General features: G+C 43.1%; 1 protein-coding gene across 1 annotated transcript in view; it reads left to right on the top strand.

The window, feature by feature from the left end:
- Positions 1 to 26768, top strand: part of CCN4 (cellular communication network factor 4) — a 35595-nt gene extending 8827 nt beyond the window's left edge. Inside the window, 4 exon segments of the mRNA XM_070942009.1 lie at positions 18953 to 19247; positions 22124 to 22381; positions 24197 to 24390; positions 26030 to 26768. Of these exon segments, the coding sequence (XP_070798110.1) occupies positions 18953 to 19247; positions 22124 to 22381; positions 24197 to 24390; positions 26030 to 26329 (1047 nt within the window). The 3' untranslated portion in view covers positions 26330 to 26768.
- The last annotated feature ends 448 nt before the right edge of the window (positions 26769 to 27216 follow it).

Here is a 27216-nt window from a genome sequence, read left to right as displayed (position 1 = left end):
AGAAAGCAACTTGAACGTCTATATAGTGCTAAAACTCTCAGTTCTGTAACTTTAACTGGGTGACATGATAGAATAGAATAACAGAGTTGGAAGGGACCTTGGAGGTCTTCTAGTCCAACCTCCTACTCAGGCAGGAAACCCTACACCACTTCAGGCAAATGGTTATCCAATCTCTTCTTAAAAACTCCCAGTGTTGGAGCATTCACAACTTCTGGAGGCAAGTTGTTCCACTGATTAATTGTTCTAACTGTCAGGAAATTTCTCCTTAGTTCTAGGTTGCTTCTCTCCTTGATTAGTTTCCACCAATTGCTTCTTGTCCTACCCTCAGGTGCTTTGGAGAATAGCTTGACTCTCTCTTCTTTGTGGCAACCCCTGAGATACTGGAACACTGCTATCATGTCTCCCCTACTCCTTCTTTTCATTAAACTAGACATACCCAGTTCCTGCAATTGTTCTTCATATGCTTTAGTCTCCAGTCCCTTAATCATCTTTGTTGCTCTTCTCTGCACTCTTTCTAGAGTCTCCACATCTTTTTTACATCGTGGCGACTAAAACTGGATGCAATATTCCAAGTGTGGCCTTACCAAGGCATTATAAACTGGTATTAACCCTTCACGTGATCTTGATTCTATCCCTCTGTTGATGCAGCCTAGAACTGTGTTGGCTTTTTTGGCTTACAACATATTTTTTTTAAAAAAGAACCCCCTCTCTCTCACACACACGCACACAAGTTAAATGACTAGAACAGCCACAAAACAGGGAAAAAAAGAGCATTAAAAGCAATATGTTCTAAGAAGCTAGGATGAGAAACAAGTTCAGAATTCCAGCCAGGCTAAAATATGGGACGTGATTTCATACCCGAGATTTATGATTTGTTACAATTTACGGTTTAGTCAACCCAGCGAGCAGGCTGATTCTTGCAAAAATAAAAACAAAATTCCCAGATGAAGTGGCTCCCAGCCTGCAGGACCCCGGTGATTTAAGCAAACCAAACAATTCCAACCGAAAATATGCATAGGGTGGGAACCCAATAAAATTAAGTTGAAACATAAATGAACCAAGGCCCCAGATCTTTCACCTAAAGATTTTAAGGGTTAAGTGCAGTTTTGAGCACCCACACCCAATTGTGCACAAGCCTAAACAGGTAGTTCTTACAACCTGAACGGACTCACAACCGTTCATTTAATAGCAATAGCACTTAGATTTATATACCGCTTCACAGTGCTTTACCGCCCTCTCTAAGCGGTTTACAGAGTCAGCCTGTTGCCCCCGACAATCTGGGTCCTCATTTTACGGACTTCCGAAGGATGGAAGGCTGAGTCAACCTTAAACCGGTCAGGATTGAACTCCTGGCAGTGAGCAGAGTCAGCCTGCAATACTGCATTCTGACCACTGCTCCACCAGGCCTCTTAAGGACAGTTCAAAGTTATAAATGCTTCAGAAAATGTCACTTGCAACCCGTGTTTGCACCTACAACTGTCACAAACTGTGGCATCAACCTCCTGCTTATACGTTCACAATTCAGGTCCTTTGAAACCAACTCACACTTATGACCAGTTGCAGTGGGTCATCCTGCAATCACACGATTGTGATTTGTGAGGGGTTTTTTGCCATTTTCCAGCACTTAGTCTTATATACCTTATATACTTATATACTTAGACATATATTAGCCTGACTAGGTGGCTCAGTGGCTAAGAAACTGAGCTTGTCAATCAGAAAAGTTGGCAGTTCGGCGGTTCGAATCCCTAGTACAGGTCTCCTGTGTGAGCAGGGGGTTGGACTAGATGACCTCCAAGGTCCCTTCCTACTCTGTTACTGTTGTTGTTTCCTGACCACTTCATAGTGCTTTACAACCCTCTCTAAGCAGTTTACAGAGTTCATCCAAAAGAGTCAGCATATTGCCTCCAACAATCTGGATCCTCATTTTATCGACCTTGGAAGGATGGAAAGCTGAGTCAACCTTGAGCCCGTCAGGATCGAACTGCTATCCGTGGGCAGAGTTGAGCCTGCAATACTGCATTCTAACCACTGCGCCGCCACGATTCTTGGCGGTGCAGGGGTGGCCAAAAGTAACCATTGAGAAAGCTGGATTCATTTAATAACGATGTGATTCGCTTAATGACTGCGATGACTTTAGGACCATTGTAAAAATGGTGGTAAAATTGGGTCTGAGCACAGGATGATTCCACTTATGACGGCAACAATTTATAATGGAAATTCCATTCCCAATTGTGATAAGGAAGTTGAGGATTGCCGGTATGTTGTAATTGTTTTGTTGTTGATGATGGAGATGGCAAAGAGGAAGGAGGAAATGGCATGGCTGAGTCAAAACAAAAACTTGCATTAAAAAGTCCCTCTCTCTAGTATAAAAAAAGATGTGGAGGCTCTAGAAAGAGTGCAGAGAAGAGCAACAAAGATGATTAGGGGGCTGGAGGCTAAAACATATGAAGAACAGTTGCTGGAATTGGGTATGTCTAGTTTAATGAAAAGAAGGACTAGGGAAGACATGATAGCAGTGTTCCGATATCTCAGGGGCTGCCACAAAGAAGAGGGAGTCAAACTATTCTCCAAAGCACCTGAGGGCAGGACAAGAAGCAATGGCTGGAAACTATTCAAGGAGAGAAGCAATCTAGAACTAAGGAGAAATAGAACAATTAATCAGTGGAACTACTTGCCTCCAGAAGTTGTGGATGCTCCAACACCGGAAGTTTTTAAGAAGAGAGTGGACAATCATTTGTCTGAAATGGTCTAATGTTTCCTGCCTGAGTAGGGGATTGGACTAGAAGACTTCTAAGATCCATTCCAACTCTGTTATTCTGTTATTTTGTTATTCAGTTAAACATTCAGACTTTTTTTCTCCCCTCCCAAAACAGTTCTCTGAGATTTGTTGGGTGGAACATGTGAGCTTGTAAATGTAAAACCCTGTTATTAAGCTGCAGCTGTCTCTTCTGCCAGAATTGAGAAGACTTCCATTTAAAAAAATAAAAAAACCTGGTAAAAAAGAATACAAACTAAAAAAGGGAAAAAGAAAAGTGCAGAAAGTTCAGGAGGAAAAAAAGAGAAAAGTAGAAGGGAAGAGAAAAAGGCAACAAGTCAATACTGAGGAAAGGGTTTCTATCTTTCATCAATGCAATGATGAGCTAATATACACAATTTTTACTCTCTTGTAAAGTTACACGCCTAGCTTTTATCTATATGGAATCCATGAATTATCATCTTTTAGAATAGAATGGAATGGAATGGAATGGAATGGAATAGAATAGAATAGAATAGAATAGAATAGAATAGAATAGAATAGAATAGAATAGAATAGAATAGAATAGAATAGAATAGAATAGAATTCTCTATTGGCCAAGTGTGATTGGACACACAAGGAATTTGTCTTTGGTGCATATGCTCTCAGTGTACATAAAAAGACAAGATACATTCGTCAAGAATCATAAGGTACAACACTTAATGAAAGTCATAGGGAACAAATAAGCAATCAGGAAACAATATCAATATAAATCGTAAGGCTCCAAGTTACAGCAATTTTTAGTCTGTTTACAAAAATAAAAGTCCACTTATTTCTGTTACTATCAGAAATAATAACAATAAACAAAGTTTATTTTATAATAATAAACACTAATATTCAGAATCAGAACAGAATGCAATCAATCAGAATAGAGAATAGAGAATAGAGTTGGAACCCTCTGCTCAGACAGGAAACCTTATACCATTTCAGACAAATGGTTATCCAATCTCTTAATTATAACTTAATTATATAAATAGCATATAATGTATAAATTATATAAATAGTCTATAAAGTTCTATGACACCATACAGGCATTTATGGAGTTAAAATATTCAAGTTGGTTGGATCATTGTGGCAAAAATCGGATGTTCTGTTTGTAAAACTTGACATTGTTTGGATTGCCACAATGATGCAATCAACCAGAATAGAGCAGGAAGGGACCTTGGAGGTCTTCTAGTCCAACCCCCTGCTTAAGCAAGAGACCCTATACCTGTGATGGCGAACCTGTGGCATACGGAACCATGTTGCCTGGCATGCCGGCTCAGCTCTCAGCCTCTCTAGGAGACTCTGGAGGCTGGGGACAGCAAAAAAGTCACTTCCTGCCTAACCGAAAGTTGGAAAACGGGCTCTTTCGGGCCTCTGGAGGACCTCCGAGGGGGTGGGGAAGACTGTTTTTGCCCTCCCCAGATGCATAGAGAGGATCTGGAGCCAGGTGAGAAAGAAAAACGGGCCTACTGGGCCATCACATGCCAGGAGCGGGGATCACGTGCGCATGCGTGGGGCAGGGCACATAAAATTATGGGTGTGGGCACACACTCACGCGAACCTCTCCCGCCCCTCGCTTCCTGGCACGCGATGGCAAAAAGGTTAGCCATCACTGCCCTATACCATTACAGATTGGTAGCAGTCCAGTCTTTTCTTAAAAACCTCCAATAATGGAGCATCCACAAGTTCTGAAGGCAAGCTGTTCCACCAGTTAATTGTCCCCACTGTGACCCTGAGGAATTCTTCCATCCTCCACCATTCCATCAGAACTGAAGAAACTTCTTGGATGAGAAGTGAAACATCTTTGAGGAAAAAAACTAGTCCAGTTGTCTTTTGAAAAAGCGCATTTATTTATTTATTTATTTATTTATTTATTTATTATTTATTTATTTATTTATTTATTTATTTATTTATATACCGCCCTTCTCCCGAAGGACTCAGGGCAGTGTACGGACACAAATAAGAAACATAAAATACAAACATTAAAAACAATTAGAAGAATATATATCTACTTGGTCCCATAATTTAAAAAGTGACAAACCAATTAAAAAACATTTTAAAAATTTTTTTAAGCCAGCTCGGCTTGCTAGAAAAAGAAAGTTTTAAGGGCACGGTGGAAGGCACCGAGGTCTTGGATTCTCCTTATCTCTGGGGGCAGCTGATTCCAGAGGGTAGGTGCCCCCACAGAGAAGGCTCTCCCCCTGGGGGTCACCAGCCTACATTGCTTGGCTGATGGCACCCCGAGAAGGCCCTCTCTGTGGGAGTGCACAGGGCGATGGGAGGTCATTGGTAGCAGCAGGCGGTCTCGAAGATAAGTAGGTCCTGTGCCATGGAGCGCTTTAAAGGTGGTAACCAAAACCTTGAAGCGCACCTGGAAGACCACCGGGAGCCAGTGCAGCTCACACAGGAGAGGTGTTATGTGGGAGCGCCATGCAGCTCCCGTAACTACCCGCGCAGCCGCATTCTAGACCAGTTGGAGCCTCTGGGTGCTCTTCAAGGGGAGCCCCATGTAGAGAGCATTACAGTAGTCCAGGCGAGAGGTGATGAGGGTGTGAGTGACTGTGCACAAGGAATCCTGATCAAGAAAGGGCCATAACTGGCGGATCAGGCGAACCTGACAAAAGGTTCCCAAAATCTTTGGGACAGGCACTTCTAAAGTATTGTGGGGCACACACAGGCCTTAACCAAGTCTAGTTTCACATCCTCAACCCTGACAGGATTTCAAACAGCGATCTTCACCAGACAGAGACTTCAAAGAAAAACAAAAACACACCCTCAGATCTTAAGACTCAGACTGTGGTGGGATGAGTAATCAGGAATGAGAACAATGCAAATGAAGACATTGTGATTAAATGCATGTCTCTGTAGGGACAGAGAATTAGGCTGGGTGTGGGAGATGTTTGAACTCACTATACCAATGAGGCAGGGAGTCAGACCACAGTCAACGTCTGATGTTCCATTTCGTGCCATTCCTTGTGAGCCTGAGAAGACCATCATGACCAATTCTGAGATTCTCTGGACAAGTCCCATGGCAAGGTTTTTCAGAAGTGGTTTGTCCTTGCCTGCTTCCTAGGGATGGAAAAGAGTGACTGGTCTGAGATCACCCCACTGGCTTTGTGTCTAAAGCAGGATTAGAACTCACTGTCTCCTAGTGATTGTCTCAAAGTCATCCAGTTGTCTTTCATGCCTAAAGCAGGATTAGAACTCACCATCTCCTGTTGATTGGCCTAAAGACACCCAGCCAGCTTTTATGCCTAAGGGGAGACTAAAACTCACAGTCTCCTTGTGATTGGCTCCAAGTCACCCATCTGTCTTTCATGACTAAGGCATGAAAGTTAGAAATTACTAACTTTAGTAATTAAACTGACTCTTAAAAAAAGAAAGTTTCCACACACACACCCAAAAAAATATATCAGAATAACAAAGTTGGAAGGGACTTTGGAGGTCTTCTAGTCCAACCCCGAGCTCAAGGCAGGAGATCCTATACCATGTCAAACAAATAGTTGTTTAATTTCTTCTTGAGATTATCTAGCGTTTGCCAAGGAGCACCAGAGGAGCACTTTTACTTTAGTGTAAAGTAAAGTTAATAGAATTTTGCAAGTCTGATCAGACAAAACTCCCTCTTTTTTCTTTTGAGAAGTTCAGGAGTGAGAACAATCAACCCATGGAACAGAAATTGCCTTCAGACGTTGTGGGAGCTTCATCACTGGAGGCTTTCAAGAAGAGACTGGACAGCCATCTGTCAGAAATAGTGTAGGGTCTCCTGCTTGGGTGTGGGGTTGGACTAGATGACCTACAAGGTCCCTTCCAACTCTGTTAATCTGTTTAAAAAAATAATAAGTTTCCCTTCTGAGTCTCTTGCTCTGCCATGGAATATGCTGCCTCTTAGCTGACAGTTCCAGGGGTGAAATTCAGCAGGTTCTGACAGGTTCTGGAGAACCGGTAGCGGAAATTTTGAGCAGTTTGGAGAACTGGCAAATACAACCTCTGGCTGGCCCCAGACTGGGGAGGGAATGGAGATTTTGCAGTATCCTTCCCCTGCCATGCCCACCAAGCCACGCCCACCAAGCCATGCCCACCAAGCCACGCCCACAGAACTGGTAGTAAAAAAAAAAATTGAATTCCACCACTGGACACTTCCCTAGGGAGCATTTTTCCCCTGGTCCTCCAAGGTTATTCTCACCTACCTCTTACACCCCAGTCTGTAAAAGGAAGCAAAAATCCAAGCCAACGCCAGCTGTATCCATTTCCGGAGTTCAAAATGTTTTTGTTGCATGCAGAAATAAAAATGTGTTTATCTCTGTAGCAGTTCATTGATTTCATAAATGCAACACACTGTAGTTTTTTTTTTTTATACAGAGCATAAAGGTAAAAAAACGATATATGCAGTGTTATCTTCATTTTAGATGTCGAAAGGTTTTTGTGGCTCCCGGTGTTTTCTTTTCTGTGGGAAATGGATCCAAATGGCTCTTTTGAGTGTTTAAGGTTGCTGACTCCTGTTTTAGAGAGCCGTTGAGGCCACCTGGAGGTTTAACTGTGTCCTCAGGGTCACCTGAGTGGTTCAAACTGATGTGGAGCCTTCTTGGAACTGTTGAAAGGACTGTGTTGTAGACTGGAGATAGATGATGTCGTATGCCTCCCCCTCTGCTGAGGCCTGTTCAGTTTTGACATAGATTGGCCTCTTTGATCCCTCTTTCAAACCAGCGGTCCTCTTTGTCCAAAATGTGGATGTGGCTGTCTTCAAAAGAGTGGCCTGTGTCTTTTAGATGCAGACGGATTGCTGAATCTTGTCCTGATGGGTTCATTTTCCTCTTGTTGTGCCATGCGTTTATGAAGTTATGAAGTTTATGGAAAGAATGCAAATGACCAGCTGTCTGCAAGGAGTATAAACCCTTCCATATCCCACCATCCAGTCAGAGCTGAAGAAGCTTCTTGGATGAGAATTGAAAGGTCTTCAAAGAAAATCCAAGAGTCCAGTTGCCTCTTGAAAAAAAACTCCTTTGGGATATGAAGGCTTAGGGTGTTAGGTGGTTTTGAACTGTTCCAGGACAGTAATACTGATGTAGTCAGCATGTTCATCCTAGCAAGTATTTCGGGGATAACAGAAGTTACATTAAGCAGGATGGTGTTGCCAAATGGAAATGGATACAGCTGGCGTTGGCTTGGATTTTTGCTTCCTTTTACAGACTGGGGTGTAAGAGATAGGTGAGAATAACCTTGGAGGACCAGGGGAAAAATGCTCCCTAGGGAAGTATCCAGTGGTGGAATTCAATTTGTTTTACTACCAGTTCTGTGGGCGTGGCTTGGTGGGCATGGCTTGGTGGGCGTGGCTTGGTGGGCATGGCAGGGGAAGGATACTGAAAAATCTCCATTCCCTCCCCACCCTTCAAAGTAAAACCAGCAAGTCCAATTGCCTCTTGAAAAAGCACCTTTGGGACAACCATGACCTGGATGACTGAGAATCTCCATAGACTAAGCCTTCACAATTTTATATTTTTCTACGCTGTAATGTTTACAATAGAGCTATTGCATTATAACTGTGGGGACTGGAGATAGTGTACAGCGAAAATGTACTTTTGAGATCTTTGCACACTCTGATTTCAAGATAAAAGGTCAAGGGCACATACTTAAATCATAGCCTCTTGGATCTCACAAGTCAAGTTGGTTTGATTCTTGTTTCAATGCTGCCCCCTGATGTTTTGATGTTAGATTACAAATAAGTGGAGAGGAGTAACTGGATTTTAATTGTGAAATTCAACTGTTGATAAACCCTTAGTCGATCTTCTCACACATCCTTCTTTGATGAAATGTATTCTAACAGAATAACAGAGTTGGAAGGAACCTTAGAGGTCTTCTAGTCCAACCCCTACTCAAGCAGGAGATCTAAACCATTTCAGACAAATGGTTGTCCAATCACGTCTTAAAAACCTCCAGTATTGGAGAATCCTCAACTTCCGGAGGAAAGCTGGTCCACTGATTAATTGTTCTAACTGTCAGGATTTTAATTCTAATTCATTTTGGCACAATCCACTATTCAGGAAGTTGGCTGAGAAGTCTAAATGAGCTAAAAAAGATGTTGAGACTCTAGAAAGAGTTCAGAGAAGAGCAACAAAGATGATTAGGGGACTGGAGGCTAAAAAATATGAAGAACGGTTGCAGGAACTGGGTATGTCTAGTTTAATGAAAAGAAGGACTAGGGGAGACATGATAGCAGCCTTCCAATATCTCAGGGGCTGCCACAAAGAAGAGGGAGTCAAGCTATTCTCCAAAGCACCTGAGGGTAGGACAAGAAGCAATGGGTGGAAACGAATCAAGGAGATAAGCAACTTAGAACTAAGGAGAAATTTCCTCACAGTTAGAACAATTAATCAGTGGAACAACTTGCCTGCAGAAGTTGTGAATGCTCCAACACTGGAAATTTTTAAGAAGATGTTGGGTAACCATTTGTCTGAAGTGGTGTAGGGTTTCCTGCCTAAGCAGGGGGTTGGACTAGAAGACCTCCAAGGTCCCTTCCAACTCTGTTATTCTATTCCATTCTATTCTAAGTTCCTCAGAGACGGTTAGCATCCTTATCTGAGTCTAAGTAGCAAAATGAAAATACACATGTACAAATGTTGAGGACAATAAATGAAGCTCTATATACATTCTCAATGAAGATATTGACACAGATTATAATATGATTAGCTTATTTATTGACATCAGAAGTTTGATTAGATTTGATTATGTCAAACATGACATTAATCTAACCTCGAGTTGTTTTTGACTTCTAGTGATCACAAAGATAGATTTTCTTAGGATAACATAATAACAGAGTTGGAAGGGACCTTGGAGGTCTTCTAGTCCAACCCCCTGCTTAGGCAGGAAATCCTATACCACTTCAGACAAATGGTTGTCCAATTTCTTCTTAAAAACCTCCAGTGTTGGAGCATCTATAACTTCTGGAGGCAAGTTGTTCCACGGATTAATTGTTCTAATTGTCAGGAAATTTCTCCTTAGCTCTAGGTTGATTCTCTCTTTAATTATGACCTGTCCCTAATCTGGTGTCCCAAAAATGCACTCATGACCACTTTAACCGAGAAATCAGGAGCCTGTAACTTCCAGATGTTGATAATTGAACACCAGATCTACAAAGATGGTGCAAATCATGTGCGACAATTTGTGGAAGTGAACATTGGACTTTGAAGAAACAAGATAGGAAAAGTATTGATGCTTTTGAACTTTGACGTTGGAGAAGACTCCCGAGAATACCGTGGATAGCCAAGAAGAAAATATGTGGATCATCCAACAGACATCACCAAAATTCTCATTTCAGGAACAAATGGCAATGAAACTTATGTCAATGGAAACACTCTTTCCATTGTTTTTCAACCTTGGCAGCTTTAAGAAGTGTGGGTATCAACTCCCAGAATACCCCAGCCAGCACTTTGGCTAGGGAATTCTGGGATTTGGAGTCCACGCATCTCAGTGTCACTAAGCTGAGAAACACTGTTCCAGGGGTGAAATGCTCCCAGTTCGGACCGGATTGCATCGGTAGCGATGGCGGTGGGTGGTTCGGAGAACTGGTAGCAAAAATCCCTGCGCCCCCCCCCCACCCATGCCCAGCTGAGCCACGCTATCATCAGAGGCTGTTTTTTTTTTACTTTTAAAAGCATTTTTTTTACAACCTCTTCGACTGAAAAAATGCTTTTAAAAGTAAAAAAAAAAAAGCCTCTGATGATCGCACAGCTCAGCTGGGATCATCAGAGGCTTTTAAAAGCATTTTTTCTACAACCTCTTCGGCCGAAGACGTTGTAGAAAAAATGCTTTTAAAAGTCTCTGACGATCCCAGCCGTGTGATCATCAGAGGCTTTTTTTTTTGTAAGTCTGTCTGCCTCTGCCTTTGCCTCTCTCTCTCTCTCTCTCTTCCTTTCTCTCTCTCCTCTCTCTCTCTGTCTCTCTTCTCTCTCTGTCTATCTTTCTCTCTCTTTCTCCCCCTCTCCCTCTCTCTCCTTTCTCTCGCTCCTCTCTCTCTGTCTCTGTCTCTCTCTCCTCTCTCTGTGTGTCTGTCTGTCTGTCTCTCTTCTTTCTTCCTTTCTCTCTCTCTCTCTCTTTCTCCCCCCCTCTCCTTTCTCTCTCCTCTCTCTCTGTCTCTGTCTGTCTGTCTCTCTTCTCTCTCTTCCTTTCTCTCTCTCCTCTCTCTCCGTCTCTGTCTGTCTGTCTGTCTGTCTGTCTGTCTCTCTTCTTTCTTCCTTTCTCTCTCTCTCTTTCTCTCCCTCTCTCTCCTTTCTCTCTCTCCTCTCTCTGTCTCTGTCTGACTGTCCCCCCTCTGCTTTCTCTCCTGTCTGTCTGTCTGAATGTCTGTCTGCCTGTATCTCTCTCCCCCCCCCTTTTGCCTTCTTTGCTTCCATTTTGCTAGTTAACTTTTTAAAAGGTTTCCTGATGTTTAATCAATAAAAAGCAAGCTACATTTGTTCTAGGATCATCGGAAGGATGCGGTTGGGTGCTCTGATCTGGGCAAGGGACTATGGTGGGTGCCAACTAAACTGGAAATTATGCAGAACAATCTTCCATCGATATTATGACTTTGATTAGGAAATTATGCAGAGTAATTTTCCATTCCTACAACGACTTTGATTCCCCGTATTCAAAAAGAGGACTGCAGCTAAAATGAAAACAGCACTCAACTTTTAGCCCACTAGGTGGCAGCTTAGGAAGGTGAAAAGCATGTACAATATTTCCTTTTAGCTTTCTTTTTAAAATTTTAGTTCATACTTAACTGCAAGGAAGGAAGGAAGGGAGGGAGGAAGGAGGAAAGGAGGAAAGGGGGAAAGGGGAAAAGGAGGAAATAAAAAGAGAAGGAGAAGGAGAAGGAGAAGGAGAAGGAGAAGGAGAAGGAGAAGGAGGAGAAGGAGAAGAGAAGGAAGGAGAAGGGGAAGGGGGAGAAGGGGAAGGAAGGAAGGGCGAAAGGAGGAAAGGAGAAAAGAAGGAGAAGGAGAAAAGGAAGGAAGGAAGGAAGGAAGGGGAAAGGAGAAGAAAAAGGAAAAGGAGAAGAGGAAGGAAAGAAGGAGAAGAGGAAGGAAGGGGAAAGAAGGGCGAAAGGAGGGTGGAAGGGTTAAGAGTAGGTAATGACAGCAAGATTGCACCAATTTTTTATACTCCTTTTGTACATGTGTTATTTTTATTTTATTAGATTTTTATTCCACCTTTATTACTTTGTAAGTAATTCAAGGTGGTGAACATATAATACTTCTTCCCTCTCCTACCTGAGGTATATGTGAGTGAATATACCCTGTGAGGTATATTGGGTTTAGTGAGAGTAATGGGCTCAAAACCACCCATCTGGCTTTCGTGCCTAAGAGGGGGACTGGGACTAGAACTCACAACCTCCTGGTTTCTAGCCTGGAGCCTTAACCACTAGACCAGACTGACTCTTATGATGTTTCACAGACATGTGAAGTCAGGATAGAGTTGGTATTGTGATGGCATGACACTGCGTTCATGATTTTGAGAGAAACATTGGATCCCAGAAATAGCTACGGCTCACCAACACTCTGTCAAAGATGGCGATCATGACAGTGTATCCAAAACTGCCATTTTGACTTCTCTCTCTCCATCTCTCTCTCCCTCCCTCCTTCCCTCTCCCTCCCTCCCTCCCTCTCTCTCTCTCTCTCTCTCTCTCTCTCTCTCCCTCTCTCTCTCTCTCACATACACACACAAACTGTTCCACATACAGTAGTGGCCAAAAGTGTGGAAAACTTTTGGAAAAAGTGTATTTTTGAGGTTTGATGGCTAATAACACCACTTTTTTGAGGGGGAATTTCAAGATAATCCTATTCCACTGCTGGAATGGCCTGGGAATTGCCCAGACCTTAACCCAATTGAAAATCTAGGGAGCCGACTAAAGAAACTTGTTAGTCAGAAGCGACCCAGCAATAAAACCCAGTTAATAGCAATCATTCAATCTTGGTTTCACATTATAACAGCTGCAGAACTAAAAGACTTGGTTCACTCCACGGGAAGACATTGTAAGGTCGTAATTCATGCTAAAGGTGACCCAACTAAGTATTAACTGACATGGTGATAATTTTTGTATATCTCATTTTTTCTATGGTGATCATTTTTGTATATCGTATTTTCTACGTGTTTCACTTTTCTTCTTTATACTGTAACTGCTGTTCTAATAGCAAATCCTTCATAAAAGTTATTGCATTACATTCTTGATTAAATTATCTTTCCATTGATATATAATTTTATGGTACTACTGCAAAAAAAAAAAAGTGGTGTTGCAGAAAAACAACAGCGATGAATTTCGAGATCAGAAATAGCTTTTTTATTTTGGCCAAAAGGTTCAGACATGCATTCTATTTACATCCTGAACAAAAGTCCTTCTTTTATAAGGTGACCAGATTTTAACATTGGTAAAGAGGGACATTGTGGGCGTGGCTTATTTTGTGGGCGTGGCTAGCTGGTCATGTGACTGGGTGGGTGTGGCTAGCTGGTCATGTGACCAGGTGGCCATGGCTATGTGTATAGGGTAAGGTGAACAGATTTTAACATTGGTAAGAAGGACACCATTGTGGGCGTGGCTTATTGTGTGGGCGTGGCTTGGAGGCCATATGACTGGGTGGGCGTGGCTAGCTGGTCATGTGACCCGGTGGCCATGGCTATGTGTATAGGGACTACTCAGAGGGCTGAAAAGTCATTTCTGACAAGTCCTCACACTTTTGACTGGTCCTCACACTTATGACCATCCTCACATTTATGCCCGTGCAGCATTCTTAACAACCATGTCACTCATTTCACAACTGCTTCTCTTCACCATGGTGACAAGATAGGGCAAAAACGTAAAATGTGAGGAGAGTCGTAATTTCGAGGACTGGTCAAAAGTGCGAGGACCAGTCAAAAATAACTTTTTCAGCCCTCTGAGTAATCCATATGCATAAAAGGATACAGTAATAGAGAGGGATGAAGGAAGGGAAGGGAAATTAGAGAGTAGGAGTGAGGGTAAGAGAGGGAGGAAGAGAGGAGGAGAAGGAGAAAGGAAGAGGAAATAGGGAGGAGAAGAAGAGGGTGGGGGGAAGAGAAAGTAAGAAGGAAAGAAAAGAGAGGTGGTAGGTTTGAGGAGAAAGATTGCTGTACAATAAAAAAGATGAAAGGGAAGAAAGCCAACCCCAAACAAATATAAAGATATTAAGATAAAGAATGAATTGTTAAACTTTAAAGAATAAAAGAGAACAAATATGAATAAATAGCAATAATTAGAAACACACATACAAACATACAATGTATTTTCTTTGAACAGAATATTTGGCTGGTTCACAAATTTAAACAGTGTTTAGTCATTTCAATTAAATTTACAATTTCTATATTTCCTTTTTGCCATATTTATTCCTCATCTATTTTTTTAAAAAAACAATATTACCCTTCATCCTCATCTCTAATCTTAATCAAATTCAATTTTTCCCTTCTATTCTATATTATACCCCTTCCCATTGTCATCTATTTTTATATCCATCCTCACATTGGTTAATTATGTAATTATGTAATACAGTTGTTTAATACAAATTCAACATTTTAATATAAATCAATTAGTTATATAACTATCTTTTTTGTATATTAATCAATATGAACATGAATATTCCAATTATTTCCATGCAATCCAATTTCTTACAAATCAATTAATTATATTTACCAATAATAATAAACCAAATAATTTCCCCCATATATTCCTCCAAACCACAACTTAACCATTTCTGCTTTCAACACAGTATACAATTAATAGTATCTCAATTATTACAATTCCCTAGTTAAAAAGAGCTTTTTTTTCTTTTGTGTTTTAAAATCTTGAATCTAAAATCTTGAATTTAAAATCTCTTTTGCCCTAAATAATTTCCCATTCTTTGCACCTACCTTTTTTGGTGAGGAAAAGGAAAATAAATCTGCTGCCTAATTTTCCAACGTTGCAAGGAAACAGCAAAGCCAACAGCCTGTTTTACTTTCAGTTTCGTTTTGAGCTTGGTTTGCACAAAGAGAAAAAAAAAACTGCTGAGCAATTTAGCAAGAGCAGAGCCCTGCGCAAATCAGCTGAGAGGGGGAAGCCGAGCTAATCAACGTAGGGCGGCCCTTTGAAGCCCCGCGGCAAGAGTTTAAACAGGTTTTTTCCCTCTAGCCATCAGCGGGGACTCAGGAGGCAGCCGGGACTCAGGAGGCAGAATGAAAAATCGGGACTTTTTTAAAACGCCGCGGGATGCGGGACAAATTGCTCAAAAGCGGGACTGTCCCGCCAAAAGCGGGACGTCTGGTCACCTTATTCTTTTAAGACACGTATCTTTATAGAACAAAAAACAGGAAGTATCTTAGATCTGCCTCTTTAGCTAGCCCCCGTCCCCTATTGCTTTAGGCAGGAAGCTCCATGTGGGTTTGTTCTGCATTTTAACATAGTACCTCTGCGGTTTGACTTCTTGAACTCTCCAACTGTAGAAAGTGTGTTAATTCTGCGGTTTAACTTTTTGAACTCTGCAACTTTCTCAAGTCACAGGGGTCCTTCAGAGATCCTCTAGGCCCGTGATGGCGAACCTATGGCACGCGTGCCACAGGTGGCACACGGAGCCATATCGGTGGGCACGCAAGCTCAGCTTCAGTGGGCATGCATGTGCTTGCCAGCTGATTTTCAGGTCTTCTGGGCCCACCGGAAGTTGGGAAACAGTCTGTTTCTGGCCTCTGGAGGGCCCTGGGGTAGGGAAGGCTGTTTTCACCCTCCCCAGGCTCCTAGAAAGTCTCTGGAGCCTGGGGAGGGCGAAAAATGGGCCAACCGGGCCCATTGTGCCATCATGTGCCAAAAGTGGGGGGAGCACGGGGGGTCACATACGGGGGCCAAGGCACATAGAATTATGGGTGTGGGCATGCACGCACACGACCCCCCCTGCACTCCTCCCACTTTTGGCACGTGATGGCAAAAAGGTTAGCCATCACTGCTCTAGGCTGACCCCGTATTATTTCACTCTTATAACCAAATTTCACTTTACGTTCTGCCTTAGTGTTATTAACTAGTTTTAGAAAATACACTTTCCCCAAAAGGTTTCCACAATTTTGGCCATTACTGTATGTCTCTGCTCTGGAAAGAAGAAATGTTAAGACTACAGAGTCTGTTTGGGGCAAATTGCTGTCTTTCTTTGTAATCCAGCGCTTCAGCATATTATCTAATGTTTTATCCTCAAATTACCCAAATCCTCTTGAAGGAAAGGTCAGCCATCTTGCTTTTATTCAAGCCAAAAGAAAAGGTAATGATTAGCCCAAAATAGAGGACTGATCAAAAGAAATGGAATTGAATTGGTGATTTTTTTTTTTTTTTTTTTTTTGCTTGACCTTAGCTTCACTTTGGGCCTTCATGATAAAATCCAAGAACTATGGCAAATTGGTTTTAAATGCCACGAACAAAAGGAATTGACCTGCGCAGGCAATGGGAACTTTGGCCTCCTAAAAGAGAAGAAGAAAACTTCTTTTCTATGCCATTTGAAAGCAAACCAATTAACTTCCGTTCCTGCTTGAAATGGAAACCGGTAGAGTAATTACGGCATTGTTAGCCAGGATATTTTGAGGAAGAAAAAGCAAGTTTTCCACCCCTTTCAAAAAAGGAGAAAATGAGAAAGGGACAGACTCTAGGTCTCTTCTGTAGGGCCTTCAAGAAAGAACATTTTAACTCAAAGCAGCAAAAGTTCTTGTATATTAAGGCTGGGCTGAAATTTCATGAATGTTTCAATGGACGTATTATTGCAAATCACCTTTTGGATCATTGTGGCGAAAATCGGATGTTCTGTTTGTAAAACCTGACATTGTTTGGATTGCCACAATCATGCAATCAACCAGAATAGAGCTGGGAGGGACCTTGGAGGTCATCTAGTCCAGAAGCAGAAGACCCTATATCATTTCAGACAAGTGGCTGTCCAGTCTCTCCTTAAAAACCTCCAGTGATGAAGCACCCACAACTTCTGAAGGCAACTTCTGTTCCACTGATTGATTGTTCTCACTGTTAGGAAGTTTCTCCTCAGTTCCAGGTTGCTTCTCTCCTTGATTGGTTTCCATCCGTTGTTTCTTGTCTTGCCTTCTGATGCTTTGGAAAATAAGTTGACTCTCTCTTCTTTGTGGCAGCCCCTCAAATACAGTAATTCTGTCATTGTGCCTCCCCCCAGTCCTTCTTTTCTCTAGACTAGGCAAACCCCATTCCTGCAACTGTTCTTTATTTGTTTTTGTCTCCAGGCCTTTCATCATCTTAGTTTTTTGGTCTTTTTGGTTTAATTTATATGCCGCCCTTCTCCGGAGACTCAGGGCGGCTTACAATGCGTTAAGCAATAGCCTTCATACTTTTGTATATTTTATACAAAGTCAGCTTATTGCCCCCACAATCTGGGTCCTCATTTCACCTACCTTAGAAAGGATGGAAGGCCGAGTCAACCTTGAGCCTGGTGAGATTCGAACTTACAGTAATTGCAGACAGCTGGTGTTAATCACAATGCTCTCAGTCTGCTGAGCCACCAGGCCCTTTACCAAGTTGCTCTTCTTTGCACTTTTTCCAAAGTCTCAACATCATTTTTGTAATGTGGTGACCAAAACTGGATGCAGGATTCCAAGCGAGGCCTCACTGAGGCTTTATAATGCAGTTGCATTGTTATGTTTGTCATTTTCTTTGGATGAGAAATTGTTTCTTTATTTGTTAACTTGCAGCACGAAGAATTCCTGTTCAATTTTTTTTTTTTTTGCTTTAATTTATATGCCGCCCTTCTCCAGAGACTCAGGGCGGCTTACAATGCGTTAAGCAATAGCCTTCATACTTTTGTATATTTATACAAAGTCAGCTTATTGCCCCCACAATCTGGGTCCTCATTTCACCTACCTTTGAAAGGATGGAAGGCTGAGTCAACCTTGAGCCTGGTGAGATTTGAACTTGCAGTAATTGCAAGCAGCAGATGTTAATCTGTTAATAACAGTGCTTTAGTCCACTGTACTACAGTCTCGAATGAATTCAGTGAAGAATTATTCTCCTCCGGTTCAAGCTTTTGGGTTGCAATTAGATGATGGAAAACCTGCCCCCTTTTTAGATGTTTTGCTTGTCAAAAAAAGATCTACTAGAACCATGATGGCAAACCTATGGCATGCGTAGCGCCCTCTCTGTGGGCACACGAGCCGTTGCCCCAGTTCAGCTCCGCCGCGCATGTGCTCACACCTCCCGCCAGCCAGCTGTTCATCGGGTCTCTGCTGTGCATGCGCGGGGGGGGCAGGGTGCATGTGGGGCGCACACACATGCACAGGGTGTGGCATGCGTGGGGGGCATGCACGCATGCACGCATGCGTGGGGGGCATGCTGGGTGTGTGCATTTGGGGGGTTTGGGCATTGGTTAGCCATCACTGTAATAGAAGAAACTTTGTAGCTTAGGGCTGACCTGTATATGAAAATATATATGAAATAACTATCCTTGGTTGTTTCATTGCCCAACTAATATTGGGAAGGAAGGAAGGAAGGAAGGAAGGAAGGAAGGAAGGAAGGAAGGAAGGAAGGAAGGAAGGAAGGAAGGAAGGAAGGAAGGAAGGAAGGAAGGAAGGAAGGAAGGAAGTGTAATTATCCAACTAGAGTAACATCTTCAGCACTGAAGGTCTTTAACTAACCTATATTGCAATTTAGGTACTGGATCCTTCATGGATTTATGCTATCTTTTTTTTACACCCAGAAGATATGGTAGGACATAATCTGGAAGTGTAGGACAGAGGGACATTTTTCCAGTGGTGAAATCCATTTTTTTTTACTACCGGTTCTGTGGGCATGGCTTGGTGGACATGGCAGGGGAAGGATACTGCAAAATCCCCATTCCCACCCCACTCTGGGACCAGCTAGAGGTGGTATTTGCCGGTTCTCCGAACTACTCAAAATTTCCGCTACGGTTCTCCAGAACCTGTCAGAACCTGCTGGATTTCACCCCTACATTTTTCCCAGAGGACAAAGAGGCAGCAGTTCACAGAATAGATCTAATAGTTATATAGATAAATGCTTTAATCTGGCAAGATTCTGTTTGAAGGTGAACAACTCCTCAGAAATAACCTCATGTGTCATTCTTGGCTTTTGGGGCCTGACAGTTCAGTGTTTTTCAATTATTCTCAACCTGGCAACTTTAAGATGTGTGTCTTTGTCTCTTCGTTGCATAGGTCTTTCCCCAGAATGCCATCACCACTGTTACTACCACATCACCACCTGTCATCTCTTCAGTGACCGAAGTCTACACACGGACACAGTACTGTAAATGGCCATGCGAATGTCCGACAACGACACCTCTGTGTCCCTCAGGGGTCAGTTTGCTCACAGATGGATGTGAATGTTGTAAGATGTGTGCCAAGCAAATTGGGGAGAAGTGCACCGAGTTGGACATTTGTGATACTCACAGGGGGCTGTACTGCGACTACAGCAGAGACGCACCTAGGTACGAAATAGGAGTGTGTGCACGTAAGTGAAGTAAATATCTTTTTTCTTTTTGTTTTGAAAAGGCAAAGTGTTGGCTCACATACTAATCCAGTTCTGCTACTCCTTCTTTTGAGGAATGACTATGTGCAATAGCTCACCTATCTCCTCCTTTTCTGCTCTGGCTTTGTTCTTCCAAACTCCTAAGCTACAGTACATCAGCAAAGGGAGTAGTATCAAGATCACACGAAGTATTAGCACCGATGTATACTACACTGGTGCAATTCGGTGTCCAGTTTATTTAAATTTAATAATTAATTTAATAATCAATAGTTAATCTAGTCCACTCCTCTGCTCAAGCAGGAGAGCCATCTGTCAGCAAGGGCAGAGGTGGGTTTCAGCAGGTTCTGACCAATTCTGGAGAACCGGTAGCGGAAATTTTGAGTAGTTCGGAGAACCGGTAAATACCACCTCCGACTAGGCCAGCCCCCATCTATTCGCTGCCTCCCGAGTCCCAGCTGATCGGGAGGAAATGGGGATTTTGCAGTAACCTTCCCCTGGAGTGGGGAGGGAATGGAGATTTTACAGTATCCTTCCCCTGCCACGCCCACCAAGCCACGCCCACAGAACCATTAGTAAAAAATTTTGAAACCCACCATTGAGCAAGGGCATAGGGTCTCCTGCTTGAGCAGTGGGGGTGGACTAGATGACCTACAAGGTCCCTTCCAACTCTGTTATTTTATTCTATTCAGTTCTGCTCACCATGATACAAAAAAATATATGCTGAGACTCTAGAACAGGGCTGTCAAACTCGCGGCACACAGGACAGATGCGTCATGCGCTGGCCACGCCCACACCCAGTTTAGCAAAGGGGATTTTGTTGTTATCTATTTATCTTGTTATTCGCAATTTATGTATTGGCTTTCCTATAATTGCCATCTTTTTTTAAAAAAAAACACCTCATATTTTTAAGCCTATAGGTAGCTTTATTTTTGTTATTTATTTGATTTTTATCTTGCCTTTATAAGTATTATAAATTATAAATTATAAACTTATAAGTAACCGAAAGTGGTGAACATACCTCAAACTCCTTCCACTTTAAAGAGAACCAGTCATATTAGGGCTGTACAGAGGATGTAAAGGATTGGGAAGCTCACTTTGTAAGCTGACTAGGGTGGCCTATAAATTTACTAAATAAATAATATTATAGTCCTTCCATGGATAAAGCATCTCACTGCCATTCATTAAAACGGCCACATCTTAATTCAGCCTTTTTCAGGAGCCTGCGCAAAGATGCAGCTGCTTTAATAAACTAAACCATGAAAGCAGGGCTGTTTTAATGCAACTTTTTAAACCAGCTGAAGCTTTTCCCAGATTCACATGCAAGTGTTGTGCCCCATGCTATGTGCCAGGCCCAAATTGCATCTGAATTATATTTACTTTGATAATACATTATGCTTCATCATGGTGATCATGAATGAGAGTGGTGCGGTGGCCTGAAGGTGGAGCCCTTGCCTCACAATCATCAGAGGCTTTTTTTTTTTACTTTTAAAAGCATTTTTTCTACAACCTCTTCGGCTTCTAAAAGCATTTTTTTCTGCAACCTCTTTGGCCGAAAAAGTTGTAGGAAAAAAAAATGCCTTTAAAAGCTTCTGGCGATCCCAGCTGAGTTGCCTGATCGTCAGAGGCTTCTAAAAGCATTTTTTTCTGCAACCTCTTAAGGTTGTAGAAAAAATGCTTTTAAAAGTAAAAAAAAAAAAAAAAGTTGGCCACGCCCACCCAGTCACATTACTCCCCCCACCCAAGCCATGCCCACAGAACTGGTAGTAACAAATTTTACATTTCACCACTGCTCGCAAAGGATTAAGGGGTGATTAAACGACAAAGAAGAAGAAGAAGATGGTTCTTATGGAGGAAATATATTGTTATTTATTTTTATTTTATTTATTTTATTTCAAATTTATATACCACACCTTCTCCCAAGGGACTCAGGGCGGTGTACAGCCAGATAAAAACATACAATACAAACATTAAGAACAATGAAAAGAATATATATTAATTTGGCCCCAGTTTAAAATGACAAACCAATTAAAATTTAAAAATATGTTAAGCAAGCCCGGCTTGATGAAAAAAGAAAGTTTTAAGGGCATGGCGGAAGGCACGGAGGTCTTGGATTCTCCTTATCTCAGGGGGCAGCTAGTTCCATAGGGTAGGTGCCCCCACAGAGAAGGCCCTCCCCCCCATGTTATGGAATAATGAGACCAAACAACATTCCTGGGTCAGCCAGAGACAGTTTTTATTGCGCAAGGTTCAGAGCTAGATTTGTACCTGAAACTTTGAACAAGGAAAGAACTCTGATACAATTGGTTTTATACATTTCTAAGACAAAGGATTCGGTGAGCTCATACTGTTTTCCATATATGGTTAACATGAGATCATGCATTTTCCATATATGGTTAACATATACTTGTTATATGATAATTGACACACTTCCTAATTACTAAACCATTAGTAAACCATTATTTAAGTGCTGTAGTTGCTAATGGAAGATTTATTGCTGTGCTTGGTTAAATTTATTGGATTAAGTAACTCTTTGTAACATATATGTCCTTGTCTTTGACAGTGATGCCTCTCAAATGTTTTCCATATGGCTGTCCTTCCGTGACAGCTAGGCCTATATTACCACTTAATGGAGTATAGCTGCTTTTAATGTAATCTCCAAGCAAGCACTTTTCTCTCTTATAATAATGTGAATAGAGAGGGTCCTTTAGAGCTCATGTATCTGACTCTGTATGATTCCTATTTTATTCACATTAATATTAATAGCTAAAGCATGAAGCATTATTAGACAGTGTCTTTCCAAGGAAGCCAATGTATTCTTCTCACCAACCTTTTGCCGATGCTCCTTGTTGTCCTTGTAGAAATGGGCGGCGTGGGCTGCCTTCTCAATGGGATCAGGTACCGCAATGGGGAAAGCTTCCAGCCGAATTGCAAATATAACTGCACCTGCATTAACGGGGCCGTGGGTTGTATCCCTCTGTGTACTGACTCCAAGCCACCCCTCGTTTGGTGCCCAAACCCGAAGCAGATTAAGGTCAAGGGCGAATGCTGTGAAGAATGGGCCTGTGACTATTCAAAGAAAACCAGGAAGACATCTCCACGCCATATCTCTTCAGCAGGTAAGGTGGGGTAAGGGAAGCCAAGCAACAAGGACAGGAAACTGGCTTGAATGTTTGGATTAAACTCCATGAAACTGTGTTTCTCGACCATGGCAACGTGAAGAGCAGGGGTGGGCTGTTGGGGGTTTGCCGGGGTTTGGGAGAACCTCTAGCTAAGATTCTGTGCAGTTCAGAGAATCCCCAAATCCCACTCCTGGCTGGCCCCGCCCACCCTGCCCCTCCCCACCCACCCCGCCCCTCCCCGCCCCTCCCCGGAGTCCCCACATAGCCCGTTTTGCATGCAGGTAAGTGCAGGGTGCGCACAGAAGCTCCAGGAAAGTGAAAAATGGGCCTACCGGAAGTTCAGGAAGGCCGGAAACGGGCCCATTTCTGGCTTCCAGAGGGCCTCCGGAACCTGGGGAGGCCGTTTTCGCCCTCCTGGAGGCTCAAGGAAAGCAAAAACACTGCCCTCCCCGCCATGGTGCAGGAGGCCGACGAGGCCACGCCCACCATGGCCACGCCCACCCAGCAACCAGGCAGAGAACCCCTTGCTAATTTTTTTGAAGCCCACCCCTGGTGAAGGGGGTGGACTTCAATTCCCAGAATTCCCAATTCTGGGAGTTGAAGTCCACCCCTCTTCATGTTGAGAACTACTGTCACAAAATATTGAATTTTAGGCTAGATAAAAAGTGGGAATGGGTGGGTTGTAATTCATCACGTTGTGAGAAGTCAGCCGTTGTGGTAGCACCTTTGGTGAACCAGATGACCTTGGTAAGCTTTCTTTGTTTAGACAAAGCCTGAATTTAACAACCGTATGTTGTTAATCAGGGCGCGAGTAACAAAACCATGTGACTGGGTGGGCATGGCCAACTTTTTTTTTTTTTTACTTTTAAAAGCATTTTTTCTACAACCTTAAGAGGTTGCAGAAAAAAAATGCTTTTAGAAGCCTCTGACGATCAGGCAAGTCAGCTGGGATCGCCAGAGAGGCTTTTAAAGGCATTTTTCCCCCTACAACCTCTTCAGCTGAAGAGGTTGTAGAAAAAATGCTTTTAAAAGTAAAAAAAAAAAGCCTCTGATGAGGTGGGCGGGGTAAGTGAGCGGCGACTGGGCCGGGGACCGGTTCGGGGGCGTGGCCAGCCAATGTTATTACCGGTTCTCCGAACTACTACAAATTTTTACTACTGGTTCTTGCGAACCGGTGCGAACCGGGAGCAACCCACCACTGCCCTAGTCGCTCTTTCACAGCTGCAGGAAGAACTCTATGGCAAATCCCTTCTGAGAAAGGTTGCCAAGATGGCTGCATGGGCCTGTCCAAGCAGACCACCAGTCTGAAGTGTCTTGAAGGCTTATAGAAAAAAAAGGTGTTCCCATGTGTCATGACGTGTCAAGTCTCTTCATAAGACCCAAAGGTGCTTTTTTTAAAAAGGCAACTGGACTTCCTTTGCTTTTCCTTGCTTGAAGATGTCTCGCTTCTCATCCAAGAAGTTTTTCCAGTTCTTCGATGAGAAGCAGAACGTTCTTCAAGCAAACAAACGAAGAAAATCCAGTTGCCTTTTGAAAAAAACACCTTGGGGACAACCATGCCCTGGATCAGTGGTGGGTTGCTCCCGGTCCTGTCCGGTTCTATAGAACCGGTAGTAAAACCGGCGGGAGGTTCCACCCATCCGGAACAACGTCATCATTGGTGATTGTGCGTGCATGATCTCGCTGCGAATCGGTAGTAAAGATAAGTGGAACCCACCCTTGCCCTGGATGACTGAGGATCTCCATAGACATTCTCTTCATAAGGCTGGTAACAAAACTTCAACTAACTTCATCCATGCCTTTGCTTGTCAGTCTATGGAGGAGAAATTGAAACGTGGCAGAAGAACTGTATCCTGCAAACGTCTTCCTGGAGCCCTTGTTCCAAGAGTTGTGGAATGGGCATTTCCACAAGGATCTCAAACGATAATGCCCAGTGCCGGTTTATGAAAGAGAGCCGTCTCTGTGATCTACGTCCATGCGAGGTGGACCTCACCAGGCACATTAAGGTATCTACTATGTAAGACTAGGTCAGTTGGAGGAATTGCATGCAACTTTTGGAGAGGGGAGGTCAGGGCTCCAGTGGGAGTTTGATCAGGGTTGGACCCCGCCCCCCATGGGAAAAGTGGAGGAATAACAGAATAACAGAATCTGAAGGGAACTTGGAGATCTTCTAGTCCAACACCTTGCTCACGCAGGAAACCCTATACCAGATCTGGCCTGCGGGGTGCTTAGATCTGGCCCACGGTGCCTCTGCCAGTGAAAATGGGCTCCTGAGCTCTGTTTTCGGCTGCGACAGCCTCCTGCAACCTTCTGCCAGTGGTAACAGAGCTCGGGAGGGCCGTGCACAGCAGAGGGTTGCAGGAGGCTGTCGCAGCCAAAAACGGAGCTCAGGAGTCCATTTTCACCGGCAGAATGCTCAGGCCATCACAGGAGCCGCCGCATGAGTGGCATTCAGTTGGCCACGCCCCCCAAGGTCAAACACAACCCTGATGACACCCCTGCCCTATACCTAGACTTATATTACTGCCCCATAGAGATTAAACAGCGGGGATCCAGTCATTTCTGGTCTGCCAGAAACCAGGCCACGCAAAGAAAGTCCCATCTGGGATGCAGGCAGCACTCAAAACCACTCGCCGCTCCGGTCCACGGAAAAACCTCTCCCCATACAACCGGTCCTTGGTGCCCAAAAGGTTTGGGGCCGCTGCTTTAGAGCTCTCTGAGTGGTTTAAGAGAGTCAACATATTGCCCCCCAACCATCTGGGTCCTCATTTTATGGACCTCAGAAGGATGGAAGGCTGAGTCAACCTCAAATGGTTATTCAATTTCTCCTTATCAATTTCTTCCCATCACCCATCTCCTCCCACTTATGACTGCAACTTTGTTGCTTGTATCCTTACAATTTATATTGATATTGTTTCCTGATTGCTTATTTGTACCCTATGACTATCATTAAGTGTTGTACCTTATGATTCTTGATGAACGTATCTTTTCTTTTATGTACACTGAGAGCATATGCACCAAAGACAAATTCCTTGGGTGTCCAATCACACTTGGCCAATAAAAAATTCTATTCTATTCTATTCTTAAAAACCTCCAGTGTTGGAGCTTCTGGAGACAAGTTGTTCCATTGATTAATTGTTCTCACTGTCAGAAAATTTCTCCTTGGTTCTAGGTTGCTTCTCTCCTTGGCTAGTTTCCATCCATTGTTCCTTGTCTTGAATTCTAGTGCTTTGGAGAATAGCTTGACTCCCTCTTCTTTGTGGGAATCCCTGGGATATTGGAAGACTGCTATCATGTCTCCCCTAGTCCTTCTTTTCATCAGACTAGACATACCCAGTTCCTGCAACCGTTCTTCATGTTTTAGCCTCCAGTCCCCTAATCATCTTTGTTGCTCTTCTCTGCACTCTTTCCAGAGTCTCCACATCTTTTTTACATCGTGGCGATCAAATCTGTCCTTCTTTTCATTAAACTAGACATACATCCAATTCCTGCAACATAAATTTTGGGCTGAATTGTGGCCGTAACTCAAAGCCTGTCTTTATGTTGTCTTTTCCTTTTAGAAAAAGCTTGAAAGGATGTCCATTTTGATCAACTTGATTGAATTTGCACCATCCATGATTAATTCTCTTCCTTCCTTTCTTACAGCCTGGAAAGAAATGCTTAGCGATGTACAGAAGAGAGGAGCCCATGAACTATACGCTCTCTGGATGCGCAACTAAGGTCCGCTACAGGCCCAAGTACTGCGGCCTTTGTCTGGATGACCGTTGCTGTAGCCCATACAAATCGAAGACCATCGAAGTCAACTTTCAATGTCCGGATGGGACCGACTTTTCCAGGAAAATCATGTGGATTAATGCCTGTTTCTGCAACCTGAGTTGCCATAACCCCAATGACATCTTTGCTGACTTAGCTCATTATCATGATTACTCCGAAATTGCTAATTAACTTGACAGGAGTTGACGGAAGGGAGAGAGGGAGGGAGAGGAGAACAACAAGAGGGAAAAACAAGGGGGTGTGACCTACAATGTATTACTACTCTGATTTTACAGAGGGTTAAAAATTAATAATAAAAGGTCGGCTTTTTGCTGTTGTAGCAACTGTTTCACCTGGGGCAGGTAAGGATGCTCCCAGCAGGCTTGTTGTAAGATATACATACCATGTTTTCCCCAAGATAAGATCAGGTCTTATATTAATTTTTGCTCCAAAAGATGCATTATGGCTTATTTTCCGGGTATGTCTTATTTTGGGGGAAAATACAGTACTAAACCATCTGCTGATGATCTTAACTGGAGCTTATTTTGGGGGGTCAAGCTTATATTACGAGCATCCTGAAAAATCATGCAAGGCCTTATTTTCCAATTGGGTCTTATTTTCAGGGAAACAGGGTGTGTGTGTGTGTGTGTGTGTGTGTGTGTATGTGTATAGATAGATAGATAGATAGATAGATAGATAGATAGATAGATAGATGATAGATAGATATAGATATTACTTCCTGGGCAGGTGGGTGGAGCTTTGCTCCGCCATCGCTACCAATCGCCGAACCAACGGCCAAGATCGCTACCAGACCGGGTGATCCAGCTCGATCCTGAAGCAAATCACCCAAAGCTAGGACATTACTTCCCTGAACAGCAGGGGTGCTAAACTCAAGGCCCAGTGGCCAGATCCAGCCCACGGGGTGCTTAGATCTGGCTCATGGGGCCACCCTAGAAACAGCAAAGGACTGGCCTGCGGTGCCTCCACCAGCGAAAACGGGCTCCTGAGCTCCATTTTCGGCTGCAACAGCCTCCTGCAACCTTCTGCCAGTGAAAACGGAGACTCCGTTTTCTTTGGCG

The sequence above is a fragment of the Pituophis catenifer genome, unplaced genomic scaffold, assembly GCF_029215685.1.
Source record: "Pituophis catenifer annectens isolate HBS135680 unplaced genomic scaffold, rPitCat1.0.hap2 SCAF_3, whole genome shotgun sequence".
In the NCBI taxonomy this organism is placed as follows: domain Eukaryota; kingdom Metazoa; phylum Chordata; class Lepidosauria; order Squamata; family Colubridae; genus Pituophis; species Pituophis catenifer.
Note: the sequence above shows the minus strand (reverse complement) of the source record. Positions and strands in the feature narration are given on the sequence as shown.